This window comes from Microtus oregoni, unplaced genomic scaffold, assembly GCF_018167655.1.
Source record: "Microtus oregoni isolate MIOR12 unplaced genomic scaffold, Mior012 000006F_ref0000085, whole genome shotgun sequence".
Lineage (NCBI taxonomy): Eukaryota > Metazoa > Chordata > Mammalia > Rodentia > Cricetidae > Microtus > Microtus oregoni.
The window spans coordinates 56946674-56973223 of NW_024543065.1; the positions used below are offsets into that span (position 1 = coordinate 56946674).

The following is a 26550-nucleotide window of genomic DNA, read 5'->3' on the forward strand; positions in this document are numbered from 1 at the left end:
CACATTGATTGCTGGGGTGTAGCATAGGCTTTATTTGTCTCGTTCAGCATCACCTGTGCCCGCAGCCTGGCCAGGAGCTTGCAGTGGGAATAAGGCACTTGAGGTGGGAGAGGGCCAGCTGCAGACCTCAGCTGAGCTGGTCCTCATACTGCTTGCGGAAACAGTCTCCAGCAGGGAAGAAATCCCAGCACCTTTCCTGGTACATCTTCCAGACATACGACTCCTAGGATTGAGGGGACAAGAGTCCTTTGGTCAGGTCTCCGAGGCTTCTGCTGCCTGCTGACTGTCGTCTCGAAGACTAATTTATTGAGTACACTCAGGGTGGAACTCGAGTACAGCCTGCTGGAATGGCTTTCTGTCAGCCATGTCCCCACTCACCCCTCATTAACATTCCTTACCTGACCCGTGTGCTCCGTCTCATCCTTATTTATCAAATACATCAGGAAAAACCTGAGGGACAGAAGACCACAGGGGAAAGGGAAGAACCATACTTGCATTGTATTTAGTTTTGTTTTCTGGTTCTCAGAATGAAACTCAGAACCCACTGCATGCTAGACAGGGTCTCTACCACTGAGCCACACCCCAGCCCCTCACTGGGGGATTCTAGGCAGGTGCTCTACCACTGAGCCACACCCCAGCCCCTCACTGGGGGATTCTAGACAGGGGCTCTACCACTGAGCCACACCCCAGCCCCTCACTGGGGGATTCTAGGCAGGTGCTCTACCACTGAGCCACACCCCAGCCCCTCACTGGGGGATTCTAGGCAGGTGCTCTACCACTGAGCCACACCCCAGCCCCTCAATGGAGGATTCTAGGCAGGGTCTCTACCACTGAGCCACACCCCAGCCCCTCACTGGGGGATTCTAGGCAGGTGCTCTACCACTGAGCCACACCCCAGCCCCTCACTGGGGGATTCTAGTCAGGGGATCTACCACTGAGCCACACCCCAGCCCCTCACTGGGGGATTCTAGGCAGGGGCTCTACCACTGAGCCACAACCCCAGCCCCTCAATGGAGGATTCTAGGCAGGGTCTCTACCACTGAGCCACACCCCAGCCCCTCACTGGGGGATTCCAGGCAGGGGCTCTACAGCTGAGTCACACCCCAGCCCCTCACTGGGGGATTCTAGGCAGGGGCTCTACCACTGAGCCACACCCCAGCCCCTCACTGGGGGATTCTAGGCAGGGGCTCCACCACTGAGCCACAACCCAGCCCCTCACTGGGGGATTCTAGGCAGGGGCTCTAGCACTGAGCCACACCCCAGCCCCTCACTGGGGGATTCTAGGCAGGGGCTCTACCACTGAGCCACACCCCAGCCCCTCACTGGGGGATTCTAGGCAGGGGCTCTACCACTGAGCCACACCCCAGCCCCTCACTGGAGGATTCTGCTTCATCACTGAGCCACAGTGATGCCTGCCTTCTGATCGGCTAAACACCATGGATATCCACACTCCTTTCCACAACTGGCCCAGGCTCAGTAGCCCTGTCCTGGCCGTCGACAGCCTCCCTCCTGCCCTCTTGATTACCCACCACTTCCCATCCTTACATGTAATTGGCCAGGTTGTGCTCCTCCAGAGTGTGGGTCTCAAATCCATGTGGGGTCGTATCAAAGTAGTCACTGCCTATCCCGCAGATGAAGCACTTGGTCTGAGGACAATGAAGGATGTCAGAGTCAAGGTCCATATGACATCCCTGGTACCCCACAACCCCTCAGAGTCATCCTTGCCCTGATGCACCTCCATGTCCTCCTTCACTTGCTCTTGCTGGTCTCGGAGCTCCCCGAAAGCATCAATAATCAGACCTGGGGTGGCAGGACACAGATCAGGCAGGACACAAGTCAGGACCCTGTACACTCAGCACCTCTGGGCCTTGCCTTTCTTCCATGGGTTCCCTGATCTTGCCACACTTCCCAAATAGAATAGAACCAGGCAGTTACTGAGTACTTCCTACGGGGCAGACACTTCAAAGGAATGCATGGCTTAATCTTCATGGCATCTTAAATACTGTAGCCTTGACTGGTCTGGAGTGTAGACCAGGTTGGCCCCAAGCTTATGCAGCCCTCCTGCCCCCGCTTCCCGAGAGCTAAGATTATAGTCATGTGACAACTGTGCCCGGTTTTAACGCCTCCATTTTTTCAGATGGAGAAACTGAGGCTCAGAAAGACCACCAGCGTGAGGGCTTAGGGTAGGAAGAGGCTAAGCCAGGGAGGTAGCCAGCCCCCAGCCACTAGGTGCTCCTCACACCCACACACCCAGCCAGCACTGACCCTGAATGATGGCTAGCAGGATAATAATGACGAAGAAGAAAAAGGTGATGTCGAAGACAACCCGGTAGAGTTCATACTCATCACCCGCTGGGTCCTCAATCTCGTCCCCGATGCCTCCGCCAGCCCGGACACCCACGTACATGTGGAACAGGTAGCACTGCGGAGGGAGGGGTTCACTCAGAAAGCAGTCACCATCACCTACCAGAGGCCTGGACGAGGCAGACCTGGAGACACAGCAGAGACAGACACCGCCCTGGCTGGTCCTGCCTCTCACAGTTGGGGAAATGTCAGGACTGTCACCAAAGGGTGCCGGTGGGCCTTCATGGTTCACCTAGGAGGGGACTTCTGGGCACGTCCACGAGGAAGTTTCTAGATTGGGTTAACTGAGGTGGGAAGGATCTAGCCTGAATGTGGACTCAGTGTGAGGTGGGGTCCCAGAGTGAATCAAAAGCAGAAAGCACCTCCTTCCTCTGCTTCTTCACTGGGGTCCCAGAGTGACCGGTCACCTCATGCCCTGGACTCCATGATGAGCTGACTGTATTCTCAAATTAGGGGCGGACATCTTCCCTTTCTTCCACATGCTGCCTTTGTTATGTATTCAGTCACACTGGGCAGAATGTGACTAACTCAAGTAGTCAGAGTTGGGGATGTACCCTGGTTGGTATATCTCGTGTTTGCCTGGCACGCATGAAGTCCTGGGTTTGATTCCCAGCACCACATGAAACAGAGATGGTGGCACAGGCCTGTCATCTCAGGTGGTGGCAGGAGGATCAGAAGTTCAAAGTCAGCCTTTGCTACACTGGGGATTGGAAACAGGACAGGTGACAGGAACAAAGCAGTCAGGCTGCATTGGGGAGGGCCACTGTGGTCACTGTGAACTGGAGAAGGCGCAGGAGCCCTCCCTCACAGGCTGGGTGAGGATCAGAAATGGCTCAGATTGTCTCAGGACGGCAAACAGCGTGACTTCATGCAGGAGGACAAGGCTTCGCTGGAAGCTGAAGGAAGTGTTATGAGAATGGATTGGGTGATGGGAGAGAGTGTGCTGGGAACTCAAAAACAATGTGGTTGTCAACACTGGGGAGGAAAAGATAAATTTTGGGGGCTGGGTGTCACACATTATTCACACACAGACACCAAAGTTTTTGTTTTGTTTTTTGTTTGCTTGGTTGGTTGGTTTTTTTTTTTTTCAGAGACAGGGTTTCATTTCACTATGTAGCCCTGGCTGTCCTGGAACTCACTCTGTAGACGAGGCTAGCCTCAAACTCACAGAGATCCTCCTGTCTCTGCCTATCGAGTGCTGGGATTAAAGGTGTGCCCCACCACTGCCTGGCTACACCAAACTTTTTAAAATTTCTTTTTTTTTTTTTTTTTTTGTTTTTCGAGACAGGGTTTCTCTGTAGCTTTGGAGCCTGTCCTGGAACTAGCTCTTGTAGACCAGGCTGGTCTCGAACTCGCAGAGATCCGCCTGCCTCTGCCTCCCAAGTGCTGGGATTAAAGGCGTGCGCCACCACCGCCCGGCGTGCCACCACCGCCCGGCTAAAATTTCTTTTGGGAGGTAGGAGGCTGGAGAGTTGGCTCAGTGGTTAAGTGCACTGGCTGCTCTTCCAAAGGACCCAGATCCCACATGGTGGGTCACAGCCATCCATAACTCAGACACACTTTAGGCAAAACACCATGTATGCATGAAAAGAAAGAAAAAAAAAGAAAAAAACTTTTTTTGTTTTGTTTTGCTTTTGGTTTTTCATTCTTTTGCTTCCATGAGGAACTGAAATAAGGTTGGTGAGGCTAGGAAAGGCGTCACTATGAACAAGAATCAGGAGGGAGACGAGGCATGGGCGGTCATGTGGGTTCTGTAGGCCCTGGCTCAAGCACTGGTCAGAAAGAGGACTTCCTGTAGGAGGCAGCATGTAATTCAGAAGGTAAGATGTCAGGTGAGGGGTATGGATGCTGCCTGGTGCAGGGCAGAGAGAGGTCAATGCAGTGGACCAGAAGTGGGAGGAAACGCATGGTCCTAGAGGAACTGAAAAAGAACCAGAAAGCCAAAAATCGAAAGCGGAAAGGACTGTGGTTAGACTCAGGTAGCGCCAGCTCTTCCCTGCTTTTGTAAGCCATGGTGATGTGATTCAGCCTTCTCCACTGGGTGTGTGGGTCACCAGAAGTTTCTAAGCAGAGGTGGGGGAGGGGCTAGGTCATCTGGCACATGGGACAGACTTCACACTCGCTTTTTCCGTGTTCACAAGAGGTAAGAGGTCCCAGTTGTGTTGACTAAGAGCTCAAGCCAGTGACAGTGATGGGGAGCAGGCTGTGGGGCTGGACTGCAGCCCACAAGCAGGAGCCCATGCTTCGATCACAAGTCATCTTCTGGCACAAACCCCTGAAATGATTCTCTTGACTGTGGCCCCGCCTCTAGCACATCACAGTCAGTGTGAGTTATCATCGCCATTGTTAGAAAAGAGAAATAGCCGGGCGGTGGTGGTGCACGCCTTTAATCCCAGCACTCGGGAGGCAGAGGCAAGCGGACCTCTGTGAGTTCGAGACCAGCCTGGTCTACAAGAGCTAGTTCCAGGACAGGCTCTAAAGCTACAGAGAAACCCTGTCTCAAAAAGAGAGAGAGAGAGAGAGAGAGAAAAGAAAAAGAGAAATATGAAATGTGCGCTTACTCCAAACTCCACCTAATAAAGTTCTGGAAAAAAAAAAGAAATATGTGCTTACAATTGAACAATGGGAGAAAAAACATCTTTAGCTGGGCAGGTGGTTCATGCCTTTAATCCTCGCACTTGGGAGGCAGAGGCAGGAGGATCTCTGTGAGTTTGAGGTCAGTCTAGTCTACAGAGCAAGTTCTTGGACAGCCAGAGCTACACAGAGAAACGCTATCTCAAAAACCCAAAACAAACCTTTGGAGTAGTCTCCTTACCTGTAGCTCAGCTTGGCTTTGAACTCATGATCCCCCTGCCCCAGTCTCCTGAATACTGCGATTGCATGAGCACATTTTTGCTAAACCAAGGGCCTTGTGTTCTTCCACTGACTTACACCTCTGAACCCTAGTCTAAGACTTTCAAGGCTTGTGGGGCTAGGCAGTCCCTCGCAGGCCTACAGATCTGTCTGTGAAGTCACAGGTGGCCAGGCCAGAGGGAGTAGGTGTGATGCTTGCTCCAGATCATCCCACTCGAAGAGTACAGAGATCCCCTTGCCTCTGCCTCTCGAGTGCTGGGATTCAAGGAGACAGTTACAGTTTTAACAGCTGAAATGATGTTGAGGCTGGTCTTGTACAAAAGCCCTCCTCACACCCCTCTGACAGAGATGCTGCTATTTAAGCCCCTTCGAGACAGGCCGTGGAAGCTTAGCATTCGGGCTAGTTTTATGTCAGCTTGTCACAAGTTACAGATATCTGAAAGAGGGAACCTCATTTGAGAAAACGCCTCCATACGATAGCCATGCAGGGCATTTTCTTTATTTTTTTAAAAGATTTATTTATTTATTTATTTATTTATTTACTTATTTATTATGTATGCAACATTCTGCCTTCATGTATGCCTGCACACCATGTGGTTGCTGGGAATTGAACTCAGGACCTCTGGAAGAGCAGCCAGTGCTCTAAACCACTGAGCCATCTCTCCAGCCCCCCAGGGCATTTTCTTTTTTTATATTTATTTATTTATTATGTATACAATATTATGTCTGTATGTATGTCTGCAGGTCAGAAGAGGGCACCAGACCCCATTACAGATGGTTGTGAGCCACCATGTGGTTGCTGGGAATTGAACTCAGGACCTTTGGAAGAGCAGGCAATGCTCTTAACCTCTGAGCCATCTCTCCAGCCCCCCCCCCCCCAGGGCATTTTCTTAATGAGTGATTGATGAAGGAGGGTCCAGCCCATTGTGGGTGGTGCCACCTCTGGGATGGTGGTCCTGGGTCCTATAAACAAACAAGCAGGCTGAGCAAGCTGCAGGGAACAAGCAGCATCCTTCCATGGCCTCTGCATCAGCTCCTGCCTGCAGGTTCCTGCCCTGCTTGAATTCCTGTCCTGACTACTTTTGATGATGAACTGTTACATGGAACTACTGTGAATGAAACCCTTTCCTCCCCAAGATGCTTTGGATCATGGTGTTTTATCACAGCAACAGTAGTGCTGGGGTCATGGGGTTTCATCACAGCGACTGTAGCGCTAGGGTTATGGGGTTTCATCACAGCGACTGTAGCGCTAGGGTTATGGGGTTTCATCATAGCAACAGTAGCACTAGGGTCATATGGGGGGTTTCATCACAGGGACAGTAGCGCTGGGGTCATGGGGTTTCATCACAGCGGACCACAGCCCCAGCTAAGCCACTCAGTAACTTAGACCAGCGCGGGAAGGGCTCACCGTCATCATGTCATCACACTTCATATCGGGCTCGTCCTCGTCTTCGCTCTTGTTGTAGAATTTGCGGAAGAAGTTGAAGGCCACCACCGTGTACAGATAGACCACCACGGCCAGGAGCCCTACTGTCATCACCAGCTGGGGACAGGCAGGCAAGGGTCAATGTTTCGCTCCTTCTAAACAGCAACCTCAACTCTCAGGCTCCTTGGATACTGGAACCTCTTCTGCACTCCAGCTGCTTGGCTCTCCCCTCCCCTAGAACGGCCCTATCCTAGGTCTGGTGTGGGGCACACTCTAATCTCAGCACTCGGAGGCAGAGGCAGGCCGATCTCTGAGTTTGAGGACAGCCTGGTCTACAAAGCGAGTTCCAGTTCAGTCAGGGCTATGCGGAGAAACGCATCTCAAATAACCTCCAAATAAAACACAAAAATAAACCAAAGGATGCCCTAACCTTCTGGCTCAAAACCCTTCCAGGTGGCCATTCCCTTTGCCCTGCCCCTCAAAAAAGACTGCTCCATCCTCACCTCCCCCTCCCACGCAGGCACGCAAGTACGCAAGCACGCAAGCACGCATGGGCCGTTCGTTATCATGTGGTCTTCCCCAGGAGTTCTTGATCATCACAGCCCGTCCCGCCCCACCACCACCACCACCACCACTTCCAGATTTCCTCGCAGGTCCCTGCCAGGTCCTCTGCACACCTGCTTTCCGTTGTGGGTGACAGATGAGAGGATGGTGCGCAGCGTCTTGACCCCCATGGCGATGTCCAGGAGGTGGGCAGCGAAGAAGAAGTTATTGTAGTGTCCCAGGAGGGACATCACCATGTACCAGCCCAGATACAGGAAAGACTGAGTATGAAAAGGACGGGGTCAGGACACATGGAAGGATGCCCCAGAGCAAGGACAGAAGCCTAGGGGACTGTCTAGGGGAGCATCTGCTTCAGAGCCTAGGGAGGAGGGAGCGGATGGGAGATGAGCTAAGAAGGACCCAAGGCAGCGGATGCTTCGGGGACAGGGAACCTCAGGGTGAGAAGGCACTGTAGGAGCAAGGCACCCTAGAATCTTTCTGGGATCGGGGAGACCTGGAACCCTCCCAAAGCCCTTCAAACAACGTTGCTATCCTAGGGGCTTTGCGCGGACTGTTCCCTCATCCAGAGACATTGCTCTCCTGCCACATTTCCTCTCCATAGCCCCCGCTCACATTGTCTGTGAAGATGACTCCGAACTTCCAGATCTGGTACTTGACATCGATGGACATGATCCTGAGGGAACAGGGAGAGGGACACAGCCAGATGGCTGGGCATCAGACACTAGCCCCGTGTGCCCCCTGACCCAACCCCGGCTGATATGTCTCTCTCACCATGTCAGTAGCCCCGGTGGAGGGTCAGGTTTGCGCTCACTGTGGGCTGTGATCTCCAGAGAGGCCAGGTCCATGCCCAGCAACTCCGCAATCCGTTCCCGCCCAAAGATGTCCCCGTGTTTGTCCAGAACCTGCAGGAGAAAGCCTCAGGCCATGAAGACAGGTTGGAGCTGGAAAAGGGGACATTGCCTGTATAGGGGTTCCAGGGATGCTCAACTTTGCATGAAAAATAGGGGGAGCATTTTCTTGGAAGAAGGACCTGGTTTCTGCGGGAGGAAACATCCAGCTGTGACAGTAGCCAAACTCTATTATTGGGGAGGGCGGCTGATAACTGGGACTGGTGGAATGTCCACTTCGCTCACCGCCCCAGCCACACCAGCATCCTTGCCATTCCCACATTCCTACCCCAGGCACTCAACACGTTTCTACCGGGCTCACTCCAGCCCTCTCCAACAAATCAGGAACCTTCCCTGGCCAACACACTGCTGCGTCTCCTCGCTGAGTTAGCTTTTAATACTTTTTGTTATTAGACAGGGTCTCACCATGCAGCTCTGGACGGCCTGGAACTCACTCTGTGAACCAGATTGAGCTCAAACTCACAGAGATCCACTGGCCTCTGCCTCCCAATGCTGAGATAAAAGGCATAGTGTCACTGGGCTATTTAGTTATTTTTTTTAAGTCTTATGTATGTCTATTGTCATGTGTGTGCAGTGCCCATAAGGGCTTTAGGAGGGCATTTCATACAGGGGAGCTGGAGTTACAGGCAGTTGTGGACCACCACGTGGGTGCTGAGAACTGAACCCAGGTTCACTGTAAGAGCAGCCAGTGCTCATAGCCACGAAAGCCATTACTAAAGCCACTATTATTTTTTTAAAATATTTATTGCTAAGTTCTATTTGGGTTTACTTCTTTCAAGATTTACTGTTTGTTTAGCTGTATGTGTGTTTGTCTGTGTGAGTGTATGTCACAGATGTGTGGGTGCCCATCAAATCCTGAAGAGGGTCTCAGATGCCCTGGATCTGGAATTACATGATGTCATAAGCTGCAGATGTGGGGCTGGAAACTGAAACTGGATTCCCTAGAAGAGTAGCAAGAGTTTTTAACTACTAAGCCATCTCTCCAGTCCATCCATCCGTCATCTATCTGTTCATTATCCATCCATGCATCCATCCATCCATCCATCTATCCATGATCTATCTACCATCCATCCATCATCCATCCCTCCATCCATCATCCATCCATCGTCCATCCACCATCCATCATCCATCCATCATCCATCCATTGTCCATCCACCATCCATTCACCCATCATCCATCCATCCATCCATCCATCCATCATCCATCCATCATCCATCCATCATCCATCCATCATCCATCCATCCATCATCCATCCATTGTCCATCCACCATCCATTCACCCATCATCCATCCATCATCCATCCATCCATCCATCCATCATCCATCCCTCCATCCATCATCCATCCATCGTCCATCCACCATCCATCATCCATCCATCATCCATCCATTGTCCATCCACCATCCATTCACCCATCATCCATCCATCCATCCATCCATCCATCCATCATCCCTCCCTTCATCCATCCACCGTCCATCCATCCATCTATGTAGTTGCTGGTTTGGGGTTTGTTTGGAGACAGTGTCTCATATAACACAATTTAGTCATGAACTTACTGTATAGATGAAGACAACTTTGACTTTATGATCCTCCTGCCTCCACTACCTGAGCACAGGCATGCACCACCCTATTTTATACTGTGCTGAGATTGAACGCAGGGCTTTGTGCATGCTTGGCAAGCACTCTACCGACTGAGCTACATCCTCGGGCCCCCAAAGGCATGATTCTTAACTGTGCTCACCATATTGTTGCTCATCTGCTCTCTCAGACACCTACAAACTGAATCCTCGCCCTGTGCCCTCTACTTGCAGCTTCTCTTTAGAAAAGGAACATGATCACCCGTCCAGGTTCTCTAGAGTGGCACTGCCCCTTGCCCAGAGTCCCATACAAAACAAGTTCTTGGCAAAGCTGGGAGTGGCCTGCTCCGCCCAGGAGCCCTCCCTTCCCCACACTGTCCTCTCACCTTCCGCTTGACAAACTTGTCCCAGTAGTTGCTGGGGAAAGACCTGTCAAGAGAGAGCATGGGGAGGTTAGGGTGGTGTGCGGATGGAACGAGATTGATCCCCAGAGCCTTGAATATTTGCATACATAGTCCCCAGCTGATGAGCTGGTGGGAAAGGATTAGGTGTGGTCTTGTTGCCACTTTGAGGTTTCCAAATCCCGCACCAGGTCCGTCTCAGTCCCCCAACCCCTCTCTGCTGTGTAGAGATCAGGATGTAGCTCTCAGCAACTTCTCCAGCACCGTGCCTGCCTGAATGCCACCACGCTCCCACCACGCTCCTAGAAGTCTCTGAAACTAACTAGAAGCCAGCCTTCAGTTAAGTGCTTCCTTTGATAAGACTTGCCTTGGTCATGGCGTCTCTTCAGAGCAATAGAACACTAAGACCCATGGGAAGGGTCAGGAGCCACTGACCAGGCCTGGGGACAACAACCTGAGACAGGGCTGTTTTTAAATTCCTGGGCTTGAAATATTCTCCTGCCTCGAGCTCCTGAGTGCTGAGGTACCTGTGTGAGCAATTACACCTGACTCTAGGATCTATTTAACATTATTATTATTATTATTATTATTATTATTTTATTTATTTATTTATTTTTTATTTTTTGGTTTTTTTGAGACAGGGTTTCTCTGTGGCTTTGGAGCCTGTCCTGGAACTAGCTCTGTAGCCCAGGCTGGTCTCGAACTCAGAGAGATCCGCCTGCTTCTGCCTCCCGAGTGCTGGGATTAAAGGCGTGCGCCACCACCGCCCGGCTATTATTATTTTATTTGTATGGGTGTTTTGCCTGCACATGGTTTGGAGGCCAGAAGTGAGGGTCAGATCTTTTGCAACTGCAGTTACAAATGGTTGTAAGCCACCATGTAGGAGGCGGGAATTGAACTCAGGACCTCTGGAAGAGCAGCCAGTGCTCTTAACTGCTGAGCCATCTCTCCTGCCCTCTCCACATTACTTTTTGAGACAGGTTCTCTCACTGAACCCCAAGGTCACCAATTGGCTAGGCCAGTTGGCCAGTGAGCTCCATTGATCCTTCTACCTTTGTCTCCTAGCCCTGGGATTCCCTGCCCCAGACACTCACACCCAGATTTTTATGTCGCTGCTTGAGGATCTGAACTCAGGTCCTTATGGTGAGCAGCAAGGATTTACTCATTGAGTCATCACCCCAACCCCACACCCACAGGAATTCCAAGTGTCCATCGGATGGAGAGAATAATGAGCCTAGGCAGAACAAGTCAGGCCATGGGGTGGAGCCTTGCTCTTCAGAGACCCAGACCCGCACTGGAGTGGAGATCTAGCCCTGTTCCCTCTGCCACCCTAAGGAGGGGCTAGGACTTACGGCGTGTTGAGCACCAGGCGGTCCCACTGTCCCTTCACATCATCGTCCTCAGGCTGCTCAGTAATGTAGAGGCCGTCAAACTCCAGCTTCCGGGCCAGCTCCTTCTCCCGCTTAAAGATCACTAGGGGAACCTAGGCACGGAGGGAGGCAGAGGTGATGGTTGGCATGAGCTATGCAGAAGCCATGCGACCTGCCTGGAATCTAGTGAAGCTTTCTGGGTAGAAAGTGCAGGTTAGGAGTAGGTGGAGAGATGCAGGCAGAGGGTGGCCCGTGGGTGGGGAGGTGTGGGCAGAAGTGGGTGACATTATAAGGGAAAGGGCAAGCTGGGGGCACCCCAGTTGTCTGCTGCAGGCTGGGGCTCTGGCGGAGAGGTGTTAACTCAGGCTGTAAGGTGAATAAGACAGAGGCAGGTGGAAGGGCGTGGAAGGGGGGCGAGCAGCAGGCACGGCGTGCACAGAGCTCTTCTCATTCAGCAAAATTACAAGATTTACACAAACTTCTGGATGTGCAGAACCCGTGAGACATGGTGTGAGATGTGCCTTGGGGGGCATGACAAACCTTGGGCATATCTGACGTGAGACTCCACTCTCCAGTCACATCTGAGACCCCAGAGACGACCCAGTGACAGACAGATCTATTTATGTGTCTTCCTTCTTCCCTTCCTCCATCTCTCCCTCCCTCCTTTCCTTCCTTCCTTCCTTCCTTCCTTCCTCCCTTCCTTCGTCCCTTCCTTCCTCCCTTCCTTCTTCCCTTCCTTCCTTCCTCCCTTCCTTCTCTCCTTCCTTCCATTTAGACTAGGCTGGTCTGGAATTTACAGCTATCTGCCTGGCTCTGCCTCTTGAGTGTTGCTGGGACTAAAGGTGTGTGCCACCATGCCTGGCCTTGTCTTCTTTGTTTTATTTTTTAAAATATAACCCACAAGTCTAATTGGCGCTTTCTATATACACATGGGTGTGGGCCCCTCCCCTGGAGCATGGGCAACCTACCCTAGACCATACGCCTAAAGAAAATGGTCTTTTTACCCCTTAGCAATCATCAGTTGTCAACAGCTACTTGGCTAGGGGTGAGGGCTTGCACGCCCATACCCTGCTTATTTTGGAGACAGAAGCTTAGCTGGCCCAGAACTTGATCTCATCCAGCCTCCCTGGCATTATAAGCATGCACCAGTATGGGCCTGACTTCACAGAGATCTTTTTATTTAAAAAAATATTTTAAGTGTGGGTCTATGTGTTTGTGAGTGCATGCTATTATGTGTATGTAGGTGATCATGGAAGTCAGAAGAAAACATCAAATTGCCTGAAGCTGGAGTCACAGTCTGTGAGCTATTCTACACGGGTGCTGGGAACCGAACACGGGACCTCTGCGAGAGCAGTATGTACTCTTAACCTCTGCGCCACCTCTTCACCTCCCCGCTTCACAGAGATCTTAACTCAAACGATTAACAGGCAGACAATAATATTCCCCATGATAAATTTGCCCCCTTGATGGGGAAACGAACACAGCCACGTACGCACAGAGAAGATAAGCTGGAGCTTAGCCCGCCAGCCGTGGTCTGCATTAGCTCCCTTTTGCCAGAGTAGCCTCAGTCCTGTCCTGGTTGGCTGTCTTTACCCATCCTAAAGTCTCCTGCCCCCACAGTTCTCCTAGGTGCCCTCCCGCCCAGGACCACAGTCACAGGTCAGGTCTCACCTTGAGACAGTTGTAGCCGATGATGCAGAGGAAGGCCACCAGCGTGTGCAGCAGGCTCAAGCACCGCAGCGCGGGTTCCATGTAGCCCGTGCTCTCCTCCAGGAAATAGTACACCATGTTCTCATCCTCATCACCTTCAACGTCCTCGCTGACACCGGAGCCCCAGCCAGAGCCACCACCGGACCCTGCCCCTGATGTATCCCCAGCTCCGGAGCCTTCTATGTCATCTTCCCCTGGTGGGGAATCTGAGACCTGAAGTGGGGTCAGAGGTAAATCAGAGGGGACCCCGGTGGCCCCTGGCCTATCATGCCAAACTCACAATCAGTAGTAATACTTATAAGACACTATTTTGTTTCCTCTCCCTCCTCAATTCTCTGTTAAACAGAGTCTCATTGGGTAGCCCTGGCTAGCCTAGAACTCACTATGTAGACCAGGCTAACCTCAAACTCAGAGAGATCTACCTGCCTCTGCATTTTGAGTGCTGGGACTAAAGGTGTGCACCCCCACTGCCATCAACACTTTGTTTTTTGACGTAAGACCTTGATAGCATAGGCTTGCCTGGGATTTGCTATATAGTCCAGGCTGGCTCAAACTAGTGAACGTCTGTGTCAGCCTCCCAAGTGCTGGGATCAAAACATGCACCTCCAAACTTGACCCTGGCTCCCGCTTTGAAGTTTCACAAGTCTCACCTATAAATGTGGTTTTGAGGAGGAGGAGGCTAAGCATTTTCTTACCATCACCTGTCTCTGCCACACCCTGTGTGTTGTTATCTAGCCCCTCCCCCAACAGGACCAGGAAAGCCCCCTCTGGCTTCAGGAGGCCTGGTTCCTAGCCCTCCCTCTGTTCCATGAGCTGCCCACTTTTTTCTCCACACACACCTCTCCTCAGCTGGCCTATGGGTGCTGCAGAGGGGACTCTCACACCTGGAACTGCCTGGCAGGTGGCCAAGCTGTCTGTGAAAGCAGTTCTGTGTCCCTTATTCAATGCATGCATGCATCTGTCCCCCACGGGTCCAGCCACTCCCACTCAGACCCACAGCGTGTCCAGACCCAGCTCTCTAGTCCAGACTCCCTTAAGAAGTCTCAGTCTGGAACCTCATCCCTTCCCTGAAGGGGGCTGGGCCCTGTGGTATGTTGAGCCTCCCACCTCCCAGCTGGGCAAGGATCTGACCCTCCCCTGGGGCCTGGGACCACCGCCTAGACACCTTGTAAAACAGCAACATGAAGTTGATGGCGAATGCCAAGAAGAGGGCCAGGAACCGCAGCGTGTAGAAGTTCCTAGACAAGTAGTTCTAGAAAGAGAGGAAGAGCGGTCACAGTGGGGCCTCATCCCTGACCACATCTCACTGCTCACCCACAACCAAAAAACCCAGCCTTGACTGGCTGCTCCCACACTCTCCCTCCCCTGGAGCGCCCACTGGGTGCCAAGACTCCGCCAAGAGCGCAGAAAATGCCAGGCCCTTGTTTGGCTCACACCATGGCTTTGTGGGCGTGCCATTGCCGTGATGGCCCTTTACAAAAGAAGAAACTGAGGCTCGGGGAGGGAGGTGCTGTCTTTCTCAACGTCATACAGCCAAGGGAGAAGGGATCCCAGAGATGGAACTTGGGACTCTCATAAGAGGCAAACTCTCTGCCACTGAGCCACACCCCAATCCCATACCTGGGGTTTGACTCCAGGTCAACAGGAGTCCATGTCCCGGCCCTCATGCCACACTGCTTCACGGTCTGCGTTACCAGAAGTGGAAGATGGCTTCTTCAGCACGCCATCTCTCCCCACCCCCACTTCTCCTATCCCTATTCTCACGGCTCCTCACAGACCAGCCTTCTATTCAACCTCCTGTCCTGTCCCCAACTCAAGTCAGGACTGGCCTGAGGTGGAGACAGGATGCTGTCTCCCAGACACCTTCCTCCTTCAGGGACAGATGAGATGGGTCTCGCCCAGGACCTCTGAGGGTCTAGACCTCCCAGCTGTGCCTGGGGACACTTTTGCCCTTTCTTTAGTGAGTTCCTGTCTGAGATGAGCTTGGAGCTGGGAGAGCGGAATCCTCACAAGAAGAGAAAGTTTTAGGGTGCCCCTGCTGGGTCCTCACCAAGAATTTCACCCTCTGTACTTCCAGTTCCCCCCAAAATTCTTCCAGGCCTGCACCTCCAGCTTCCTCCTTTTTTGGAGGGGGCGGAGAGGGTGTCTTCTTGGGGGGTTCTGGAGGAGGTTCGGGGACTTCTTCCTTCTCTCCATTCTCAGTACTGTAGGACACAGAAAGGGATCAGCGGATGCTGGGGCAAGTCATTCATTCAAAGTCATCCGGGGGCCATCCTATGCCAGGCAGGCCAGGTCTAGATGGTGCTGGGGACACAGACAAGTGAGACCCTGCCCTCACAAACTCCAGTAAAACAGCTGAGTGGTGCGGGTAGGGGTGGGGCTAAACAAAGCAAAGCTACTCCATTGCAGGAGTAGGGGTTAAAGCTGGGCCCTGAGTGTGCTGGGCAAGTGCTCCGCCTCTGAGATGCATCAGTTTTTCCTTGTCATTTTGAGACTTCTCAGTAAGTTACCTAGGATGGTCTTGAACTTGCTCTGATGACCCAGGCAGGCCTTCAAATTTTGACTCTTATGTCCCTTAGATGGGATTACCACACCTGATCAAAATAACTTCACAGAGAAGGACTCATGTGCACAGCACAGAGATCCAGAGCTAAAAGGAGCACCCTATCTCTGTTGCCTTTCTTCAAGTCTCTCCACTGTCCTCAGGTATGGGCTGAACGATGCAGAGGGCAGAGGGCAGAGGCCAGAGGCCAGAGAGTGACCAGTACAATTTGGGCCTTGACCTAAGAAGGCCCTCAATTCAGAAGGGTTGAGGCAAGAGTCTGGCTCCCTCCACTCTGAGACACTCACTCGGCTTTCTCAGGTTCGGGCTCCGGCTCTGGTTCTGGAGGGGGCTCCTCTTCTTCTCCCTCCACCTGGGGATAGGACACAGATCTGAGCCTTGGGGTGCTCACCAGTCTCTGTCTAGTCTGTTACTCTCTGGCCTCACTTCTTTCTCCCTGGGTAAGCAAAGTGTTATCCTTACTCCCCTCTACCAAGGAAAGGGGGATTAAGTGAGAGTCTTATTGTTAAGAGGGGAAGTTGAGGCTCACAGAGATAAACTGCCTGGTTTGCAATCCAGTGCAGAATCAGTCTGAATTCAAAGAGGTTTTTGTCTGTTTGTGGTGGGTTCTTGCTATGTAGCCTAAGCTAGTATTGAACTCCAGGTCCTCCTATCTCAGCCTCCCCAGTGTGGGAATCACAGGCTTGTGTTAGCATGCTTGCTCAAAGATGTTTTTGTCCCTCATGGCTTCTCATCACCTTGACAACCACAGGCAGCAATTGTAGCTACACGGGGTGAGAATGTTGGGGAACCTTTCTCTCATAGACTGGCTAACTCCCTACAGCCCTATGTTTTTCTTTCTTTCCTTTTTTTCTTTCTTTCTTTCTTTCTTTCTTTCTTTTTCTTTTCACGACAGGATTTCTCTGTAGCTTTAGAGCCTGTCCTGGAACTAGCTCTTGTAGACCAGGCTGGCCTCGAACTCACAGAGATCCGCCTGCCTCTGCCTCCTGGGTGCTGGGATTAAAGGCGTGCGCCACCACCGCCCAGAGCCCTGTGTTTCTCTGAGGGTCATCCCTGGTGTCCGTGGCACTGTTTCCATGTGTCTTTTTAGTCCCGGTCCCTCCCCCATTCCTCTAATTTGATCTCTAGGTCTTTGGTTCTCTCTAGTCCACAGTATGTATTTCTCTCCCCAACATTTTGACCTTTTCTTTCCTCTTTCAGTTCTGCTTTCTCTGAGGGTTTCTGTCAGGCTGTCCCTCCCTGGAACCTTGCAAGCCTCTCTCACCCCCAGCTTCCTCTTGAGGATGGGCGAGCCCTCTGGCGTGGGAGGCTCCACAGGTGTTGTGTCACCCATGTCCCCTAGACCACCAGCGCCTTCTGGCCGGAATGGGCTCCCATCGGCCACAGCCACCGCCCTGTCGGCACCTCCCGTGCCAGTCTGGTCCGCAGCCGTCTCTTCATCTCCACCGCCGTCGGCTGCATCGCCTTCGCCCTCTCCCACGCCCTCTCCCTCGGCATCGCTGCCAGGGCCGCTCGGCTGCTGGCCGTGCACCTCGTCGCCCGTGGGATCCGGCATGCCCGCCAGGAGCTCGGTCACAGTCACCTTCTTGGCGCTGTCTACCAGCCCGCCGCCAAACAGCGAGCCCCAGAGTAACCTCAGCGCCCCTGCAGCCGCGCCTGCGCCCGCGCCCCCAGCACACGACACCAGCGCCCACAGCAGCGCGGCCACCGCGGTGGCCGCCTCCCGCGCCGTCAACCTCCGCAGCCTCCGCATGCGCCGCCGAAGGCTACGGTAGCTCAGGCCCCGCAGCGTCCGGCCTGCCGCCGCCGCCAGCCAAGCCCACACGCCCGCGGCCGCTGCAACACCCGTCCCGTCGGGGCCCGCTGCGCCCTCCTCAGCTTCCTCCGTGTCCTCGTCCTCATCCTCCTCCGGCTCGCCCTCTGGCTCCGAGATCTGAGCAGCGATCTGCATCTCGAAGATCGTGTCCTCGCAGAAGCTTACAAACAGCTCCATCTTCTCGGACTCGCCGCCCTCGTTCACCACGTCGAAGATGAACTGGCGCTTGGATTCCTTCACCTGCAGAGAAGAGCAGACAGCGGGGTTCACTGTAGCAGGTGCCCTTTGAGAACGGGACTCACGTTGCCCAGGCTAACCTCCAACTACTTAAAGGGCTGAGGATGGCCTTGAACTCCTGAAATTGTATAGCACCACCCTTCACAATCTCCTTTATTACTCTCGGTGTAAATTATGTGTAAGGCTGTAGACATGGCTCTGCAGTTAAGTGCACTGGCTACTCTTTCAGAGGATCCCCAGGTTTGGTTCTCAGCATTCACAGCGCAACTTACCCACCGTCTGTAACTCCAGTTCAAGAATTTTCAGGAACTCACATACAGGCAGTGAATGTATTGCGTGCAAGCGAAACACTCACATACAATAATCTTTAAAAACAATAAAATTACATGTGTCTGAGTGTATGCGAATGCAGGGGACCTAGGATTCTGGGAGAATGCATGAGTCGTGAGCCACCCAACGTGGGTGCTGGAAACCAAACTCGGGCCCTCTGCAAGAGCAGTAAGCACTCGTAACTGCTATTATTCTTTTCTCTTTCAAACCCTTGTGTCGAGGGTTGACTTTCAATAGATTGCAGCGAGGAAGCTGTTCTGCTGCGTGTGAAATCCCGACCCAGAAGCAGGTCATTTAGGAATGGTTTAGCACCAGGTTCCACACTAATGTGCATGCAACGTGAGCGCAAGAGGGCGGCCCCCTTTCGGGCCGTACCCATTTTCTCAGGATGAATGGCTCTCCACACCAGACAGTTCAGACGCATGGAGTGCGCGCGGGTGGAGGGGTGGGGGTGGGGGAGGATCCAGCCATGTGTGCGAGCATAACTACTATTATTATTACTATTATTATTATTATCATCATTATCATTATTTTGGAGACAGGGTCTTACTGTATGTTAGCCTGGAACTCACTATTTAGACCAGGCTCTCCTCAAACTTAGAGACTGACCTACCTCTGCCTCCCAAATGCTAGGATTAAAGGGGTGCACTGCCATACCCCATACTTTTTTTCTTTTCTCTTTCTTTCTTTCTTTCTCTCTCTCTCTCTCTCTCTCTTTCTTTCTTTTTTGAGACCCGGTTTCTTTGTAGCTTTGGAGCCTGTCTTGGACCTAGCTCTTATAGACCAGGCTGGCCTCCAACTCACAGATACTCACAGAGATCCGCCTGCCTCTGCCTCCCAAGTGCTGGGATTAAAGGTTTGCTCCACCACTGCCTGTCTCATACCGTCTTTAATATTCAAGAAGTCACGGTTTTGTTAGGCTGCCTGGGCTGGTTCTGACTTCATAGCCTCAAGCAATCTTCTCCACTCGGTCTCCAGAGTGCCTGGGACTATAGGTGTACATAACTGCACACAGCTTACAAGTTATTAACAACAGCTAATTACAGAACATGCTCCAGCATGCTTGTCATCTGAGCTCATGGGAGGTGAGGCAGGAGGACCCCAAGTTCTAGGCTGCCCTGGGCTGCTGCAGTCTCTCTCTCCATACATGTATGTGTATGTATATATGTATGTGTTTATATGTGTGTGTGTATAACTCATTTGTAAGTAAGTATGTTACCTTAATAAAGACAGGCAGTGAACCAAGAATTCACAGATCTAGACAGGCACCCAGGCTGACACAGATCATAGAGATCTGTGTAGAGTTGGAGCTCCCAACAGGCTAGCCCCGGAATCTAGCTTTTGTTTTTGTTTTGAGACAGTCTCCATATTTAACAGGTGCTTATTTTGTACATGTAATCCCTCTGCCTCGGCCTTTCACGTGCTGGGATTACACGCACGTACTTGTACATGCCCAGCATATACCTTCTAGCTGTTTTGTTTGTTCGTTTTGGGTCGATGAGGATGACCTGAACTCCTCCTGGTGCTCCTGCCTCCACCCCCAAGTGGCATGCACCACCACACCAGGCTCCTTCTAGCCTTTCTGGGAAAACAGAATATGGTAGCTGAGAGCAAAAGGTTTGCAGCTGTCATGGGGTTCAAATCCTGATTCAACCACTGAAAAGCTGGGTGATTGTTTTTACTTAATTCCGTGGGCCTCAGTTTCCCCCTCCATAAATAGGGTCCAATGGAAGAATGGCTGTGAAGAGTTAAAGATTGACAGGTGTCTAGCGGTTAGACTAGTGCTGGCATCTCACAGTTGTGCAGGCTCACTGGTGATAAATCTCCCACAAGGCCCACGTGGACATGCATGCATTCTCAGGGAGCACAGGCAGGTATGCACAGGAGGAGTGGGTGTCCAGAGAGATCACAGGAAGAGGTCTGCACTAGGGAGCAGAGGAGGAGCACATGGGAGGAGGGGGAGCTAGCAGCAGAAGCACCGGGAGGGCGTGGTGAATGGGAGCTCCCTACAGGCACCTGCGTACAGGTATTCGGGGGGGGGGGGTTGGGGGAAGGCTGTAGTGTCCCTCATGGGATACAAGCTCGTGAGGATCCTTGTGGCGAGCAAGGAAGAATTTAGGTGTGAATAGAGCATCGGCATGCGGGAAGATGTCGGTAGGATGTGACTCCAAATGCAGGAGGAGCCTGGGACCAGGCAGCAGAGAAGACATGTAATCACACAAGGGCCTGCATTTCCAGTCTATGCAAGGGGAGTGTGCGGGAGTCAGTGTAAGAGGGCCCAAAGCTCGTGGGCAGGACACTCTGTGGGGCAGCATATGCAGAGCTGGGTTCTGCGGAGGAGAGATAAGAGGGGTGTGGGGGATAAAGAGGCCATGCGTGTGTGAGCCTCGGGTGAGCTAGGAGAGAGGAAGGAGAGGGCAAGAGTTTGCAAAGGAGTGTGCAGGTGCTTGGGGGGCGTGCCAAGGGTGTGTGTGTGTGCAAGAGTGTGAAGACTGTGTGCTAGTGCACGCAGGAGGGCAGGGCAGGGCTGAAGGTGAGTGAGGGCCACATGGGGAACGCAAGCAAAAGGGCGTGGGACTCACAGATGAGTCAGTGCACTCAGCAGGCTGCAGTGTGCTGTGGGAGATGTGAGTGTGTTCTCGGGGGTTTGTGGGACACACTCAAGCATTGGTGGGTTAGATGCTTGGGACTGAGGGTGGGGCACACTGAGATGGGACTCTGAAGGCCCAGGCTGCCCCAGACATTGCTCTGAGGGGCATATTTGAGAGGACAGTGACCAGAGAGGGGGTGTACGAGCATGCCAGGACACCCCAGAGCCATCAGAGTGTGTATGGGGGAGTGGGCATGGGCCCACCAGGGCCCAGAGGGCAGGGGAGCAAGGTGTGTGTAAGCACGCAGATTCAAGTGTAGGTGTGACTGCATCAGAATGACCAGAGCTCCCAGTGCGAGTTGTGAGTCCTGGTACATTGCTGCGGCCATGAGGACACACCCGTGCAAGTGCTGCAATGCACAAGGGATACCCACGCAAGAGGTGTGTGCCAGCAAGTCTGGGTCGTGCAAGATCACAGTAGGAACCACAAAGTTGCTTTGAGGAGGGGTGTGGGGTTAAGGTTAGTGTAGATCAGTTGGTAGTGTTTCCCTTGCATGCAGGAAGTCCTGGGTTTGAATCCCAGAACCCCAAAAGCCAAGTACGGAGGCTCGCACTTGTAATCCCAGCACTGGGGAGATAGGGGCCATCCTCAGTTACAACGTGGGTTTAAGGCCAGCCTGGGATAGATAAAACCTTGTCTTCAAACATAATACGATGCGCAGAGGGGTGTGGGCTTGTTAGAGCCAAGCAGGGCCCGGGGTACCGGCACTGAAGGTGCATGCAGCCCCATGTAGGGTATGAACACTCATGGCACCAAGGCCTCAGGTACAGATACAGGTCTACTGACCTGGGGCATCTCCCATTGAGCACGGTTGGTCTCTGAGATCTCAAAGTAGATCCGCTCTATGCGCCGGGATGAGCCCATGATCTCGATGCGGCCCAGGTAAGGCCGGAAGTACTCCAGGATGCTCTCAGCCAGCTCCAGGAAGTTGCGCAGGCGCGGGTCGTGGGGGACGTGCTCCGACAGGTTGGTCAGCAACACTGCCACGTTGAAGCCGATTTCCCGCGCTGGCTCCTGGAAGCGGTTGGCGAACTCTTCGCAGTTGATCATTTCATTCTCATCGGCTTCCGAGCAGGAAAGCAGGAACTGGATCTCGGGGCTGGAGAACTGCTTCTGGCTGTCCATGGCCTGCGGGTGGGCACGGGAGGTCAGTGTGTGTGTATGTAAGCGTGCGCGCCCGTGTGTGTGAGTGTGTGTGTGTGTGTGTGTGTGTGTGTGTGTGTGTGTGTGAGAGAGAGAGAGAGAGAGAGAGAGAGAGAACTCAGGTGTCAGTATCAGCAATAACCAATTAAAAGGGTGTGGCTAAACTGAACAGGGTGGTGCTGTTTTAACCCCAGAACGTGGGAGACAGAGGCAGGTAGATCTTCCACGAGTTCAAGGCCAGCCTGATCAACTTAGAAAGTTCCAGAACAGCCAGGGCTACATAGTGAGACCCTGTGTCAAAAACAAACATAAGGGGGCTGGAGAGATGGCTCAGAGGTTAAGAGCATTGCCTGCTCTTCCAAAGGTCCTGAGTTCAATTCCCAGCAACCACATGGTGGCTCACAACCATCTGTAATGGGGTCGGGTGCCCTCTTCTAGCCTGCAGGCATATACACAGACAGAATATTGTATACATAATAAATAAATAAATATTGAAAAAAAAAACAAACATAAGGACAACAAAACACAAAACTAAACAAAAGGTTCAATCGGTAGGGTGCTTGCCTGGGATGAATGATGGATTCCCAGTACTGTGTAAACAGGGCGTGGGGCTGCATGTCTGTGAGCCCCAAAAAGAAATAAATAAGCCCCCCAGCTCTTGATATAATAATGGCGGGGTTTTTTTTGTTTGTTTTCATTTTGTTTTGTTGGTTTTTCGAGACAGTATTTCTCTGTGTAGCCTTGGCTGTCCTGGAATTCTCTCCATAAGCCATGCTGGCATTGAGTTCACGAAGATCTACCTGCCTTTGACCCCAGGTTCTGGGATCAAAGGTGTGTGCTACCACTCCCAACTAATAATAGTGGGTTTTTTTTTAATATTTATTTATTTATTTATTTATTATGTATACAATATTCTATCTCTGTGTGTCTGCAGACCAGAAGAGGGCAGCAGATCTCATCACAGATGGTTGTGAGCCACCATGTGGTTGCTGGGAATTGAACTCATGACCTTTGGAAGAGCAGGCAATGCTCTTAACCACTGAGCCATCTCTCCAGCCCCAATAGTGGGTTTTTTTAATTAAAAATTAATTTTGCTTTTGTTTGCTTGAGACAGAGTCTTTCTATGTAGTCCTGGACGACCTGGAACCTACTATGCAGGCTAGACTCTCCTCCAGTTTATAGAGATCCACCTGTCTCTGCCTCTTAAGTGCTGGGGTCAAAGCCACCACTGCCCAGGTGCTTTTTTTGTTTGTTCTTGTTTGGTTTAGACAAGGTCTCATGTAGCCCAGACTGAACTGAAACTCACTGCATAGCTAAGGCTGGCCTTAAAGTCCCAATTCTCCTGCCTCAACCCTCTGAGTGTTGGGATTACACACATGCAACACCACACTCAGTTTATGCAATCCCGTGCAGCCATATTTCAGTTGTATCTTAATACATAAAGCTGGCTTGAAATTCAGAGAGTAAAACAACCGCACTGATCAGCCTTACAGACCAGGCAGTGGTGACACACACCTTTAATCCCAGTAGCCACACTAGTTTGCCATAGAAACCAAGCAGTGGTAGTGCATGCCTTTAATCCCAGAACCAGAGAGGATTATAAAATGTGAGAGACTGCTCTCAGTCTCATTCTGAGATTCCTGGAGGCAGGATCGCCATTTCAGACTGAGGCAGAGGTAAGAGCCAGTGACTGGCTGTTTTGCTTTTCTGACCTTCAGGCTGAACCCCAATTTCTGTCTCTGGGTTTTTATTAATCATGATACAATTCTGGGAAGCAAACCCAGGGCCTGGTGCCCGCAGGCAAGCACTCTGCCAAGCAGGCCACACCCTAGGCCTGCTGTGAATTTTTAGGTAATTTTCAAAAGCAGTTTTTCAAACACCCTCAACCACACCAGCAGCAAGAAAGCATCTTACAGTTCAACTAAAAAAAAAAAAAATTAATAAGTTTCAAGACACAGTTCTGACTTTTGCTATGCAATGGTTCTTGGTGCTCTGTTTTATGTTGAAAGATGCTAGTCGTATCTTACTAGATGAATTTCCTGACCAACATAGAGATGGGCTGCAGAATGCAGCCGTAGCTCTGGGGTATGAACAGAAGCGGTATTTCCTGACTCTAGACTGTCCTTTGTGAGAAGCCAAGAGCTTTGCAAAATGCTCTCTAAATGAGTAACAGGGCCTTGCAAATCATGAAAGGCTCCAAAACCGCAGAGCAGAGAGACCAAGTCACACAGGAACTTCTCAGCGTGTACCCTGGTGCATCCAGCAGCCTCCCCCCGCCCCCCCCCCCATGAGGGCCAGGGATCCTTTCCTCCCTCCCGTTCCCTCTTGGACTCTGCTCTGCAGATTTGCTGTTTCCTCTTGGTCATTGTCTGTCCCTTTGTCCTGCCTCTTCTTCTGCAATGCTTTCTATGGCCACTGTCAGCCTACCTTGCCAAAGCCACCTTCCCTTCCAGACCTGGTTGGAGGTTGGAGGTGGGTGGGGGCGGGACTGAGAGTTACACTTTTTTTTTTTTTTTTTTTTGCTTTCCACATTTCCTGAGATAACACTGGGATTCCAGGCTCCCAATGTCACCCTGCACATATGATTGTCCGGTCTCCCCATCTGGGCTCTGACCACTTTCCAGACACATGTGACTGCTGGCATCTGAGTGGATGTCACATCACAGAGATGCTCAGAAGTAACTTGTTTTCATTATTATTATTACTACTATTATTACTTTTAAAGACTGTCAGATGGCCAGTGGTGATACATACCTTTAATCCCAAAACTCAGGAGGCAGAGACAGGCAGATCTGAGTTCGAGGCCAGCCTGGTCTACAGAGTGAGTTCCAGGACAGTCAAGAATACAGAGAAACTTGGTGTTTGGAGCTGAGAGAAAAAAAGATTCTGTCTTGCTATGTAGCCCTGGCTAGCCTGGAACATCCCATATAGATCAGGCCGGCCCTGGATTCTTGGCACCGTTCCTGCCTCTACCTTCAGAGTGCTGGGATGATAGGCATGCAGGACCACTCGTGGATCCAGAAGTGAACTTTAGAAGATAGAATCTCCCCTCCCCCAGCCTTACCCATTTCAGGAATAGCAGCTCCCACCCACCCCATGTGCTTAAGTTAAAATCTCTGAGTCATCCCGCCTGCTCTCTTTTGTGTCATCGCCCACATCTGATCCCTCAGCAGCAAAACTGTCAGCTCTGCTTTCAGAACAGACCCAGGACCCATCCACGGCTTCCCCCTCCACGCTCCCACCTCCTCTGTCTCCCCCCATCACAGCAGCCTCCTCCTGCACCCCTGCCATCTCTGCACGTCGTAGGAGGGACTCTGAAAACACCTGCTTCAGACCTGAGCTCTCTGCACCCGCTACACATTAAAAGCCAAAGTCCCCCTGCTGCCACCAGGCCCTGCCGGCTGCCCCCTCTGTCTCCTCCTTTCTCTCAGCCACCTCTGCAGTCACACCACTCTCCTCCCTGCCCGCTCTTGTTTCCAGCCTCCACACTCGCTGTCCTTTCGCAGGGGATGCCACACTCCCTTCCGCCTTCGCGTGGTGCTCCTCTGACCTCAGCATGGGCACCCCCTCCCTCAGGAGGGCCTCTCCTGCCGCCCCAACCCTTTCTTTCAGCTTGTTTTCACGAGGCCCTCCCCTCTCAGATCCCAGTGGGTGTCTGTCCTGCTCTCCTGACTAAGGGAGTGGCTGACACCCAGGAGAGACCTCATCCAAGGCCACGGTTTGGCTGTAAAGGTCACGGTGTTAAAGATCCGACTTCACGTGGCACTCTGGGAAGGCCGTGTGGTTATTTACGGGGCGGGACCTAGCAAGAGGGCCAGAGGTCATTGGTGGAATGCCTAAAAGGAGACTTGGTGTTCTAGCACCTTCCTGACTAACTGGTTTCTGCTTCCTGGTTCGCTATGTGCAACAGACTTTGCTCTGCGACACATCCCCTCCTGAAAGCCTGGTCCCCCCAGACACCACGGACGTCACATACAGTGGGACTGTTTGATCTTGCACTCAAATCCAGAAACCAGGAACAAAACCAAAATCTTTTCTCTTGATAAATGAATTGCTTCAGGTATTTTGTTATAATAATAAAAATTTAATATATCTGGTTCCTATTTCGTTTTTGTGCTTTTTAAGACAGGGTCTGACATAGCCTACATTGGCTCTAAATTCTCTCTGTAGCCAAGGTTGACCTTGAACTCTTGGTCCTTTTGTTTCCCTCCCAACTGTTACACACGTGAGCCATGCACTCAGCTAGGAAAACTAATATATCCAAATCTGTCAAACACATGGAACGTCTTGAAAATGGGACAGTTTTAAGATTTGTTCCATTTCCTGAGAAGTAACAAGTCCTTCTAAATCAATTCTGAATGTGGCTTTGCAGCCACAAACTGGGAGATGAATGGATGCTTGGTATTAGGAAGTCTTGTGTCTGTAAATTTAGAAATTTATTTATTTACTTTTGGGTTTTTTGAGACATGGTTTCTCTGTGTAGCCCTGGATGTCCGGAAACTCTCACTCTGTAGAGCGGTTGGCCTCAAACTCAGAGATCTGCCTTCCTCTCCTTTCCAAATTCTGGGATTAAAGGTGTGTGTCACCACCGCCCAGCAAATGTTTAGAAATGTAAATATCATCATGTCCCTTCTCTACAG

The 26550-nt window shown here is 51.8% G+C and overlaps 1 protein-coding gene across 2 annotated transcripts in view; it reads right to left on the reverse strand.

Annotated features, from left to right (window-relative positions):
* Positions 1-17: 17 nt before the first annotated feature.
* Ryr1 (ryanodine receptor 1) overlaps positions 18-26550 on the reverse strand; it is a 127066-nt gene continuing 100533 nt past the window's right edge. For both annotated transcript variants that reach the window (XM_041653298.1, XM_041653297.1), the window contains 17 exons: positions 21554-21895; positions 16998-17789; positions 16021-16085; positions 15221-15374; positions 14336-14422; positions 13132-13383; positions 11443-11573; positions 10076-10118; positions 7979-8109; positions 7820-7880; positions 7321-7467; positions 6626-6760; positions 2266-2422; positions 1736-1800; positions 1546-1646; positions 399-450; positions 18-223 (listed from right to left, as the gene is read on the reverse strand). In XM_041653298.1, coding sequence (XP_041509232.1) covers positions 128-223; positions 399-450; positions 1546-1646; positions 1736-1800; positions 2266-2422; positions 6626-6760; positions 7321-7467; positions 7820-7880; positions 7979-8109; positions 10076-10118; positions 11443-11573; positions 13132-13383; positions 14336-14422; positions 15221-15374; positions 16021-16085; positions 16998-17789; positions 21554-21895 — 2811 coding nt within the window. In that variant the 3' untranslated portion in view covers positions 18-127. The remainder of the gene's footprint in view (positions 224-398; positions 451-1545; positions 1647-1735; positions 1801-2265; positions 2423-6625; positions 6761-7320; positions 7468-7819; positions 7881-7978; positions 8110-10075; positions 10119-11442; positions 11574-13131; positions 13384-14335; positions 14423-15220; positions 15375-16020; positions 16086-16997; positions 17790-21553; positions 21896-26550) is intronic.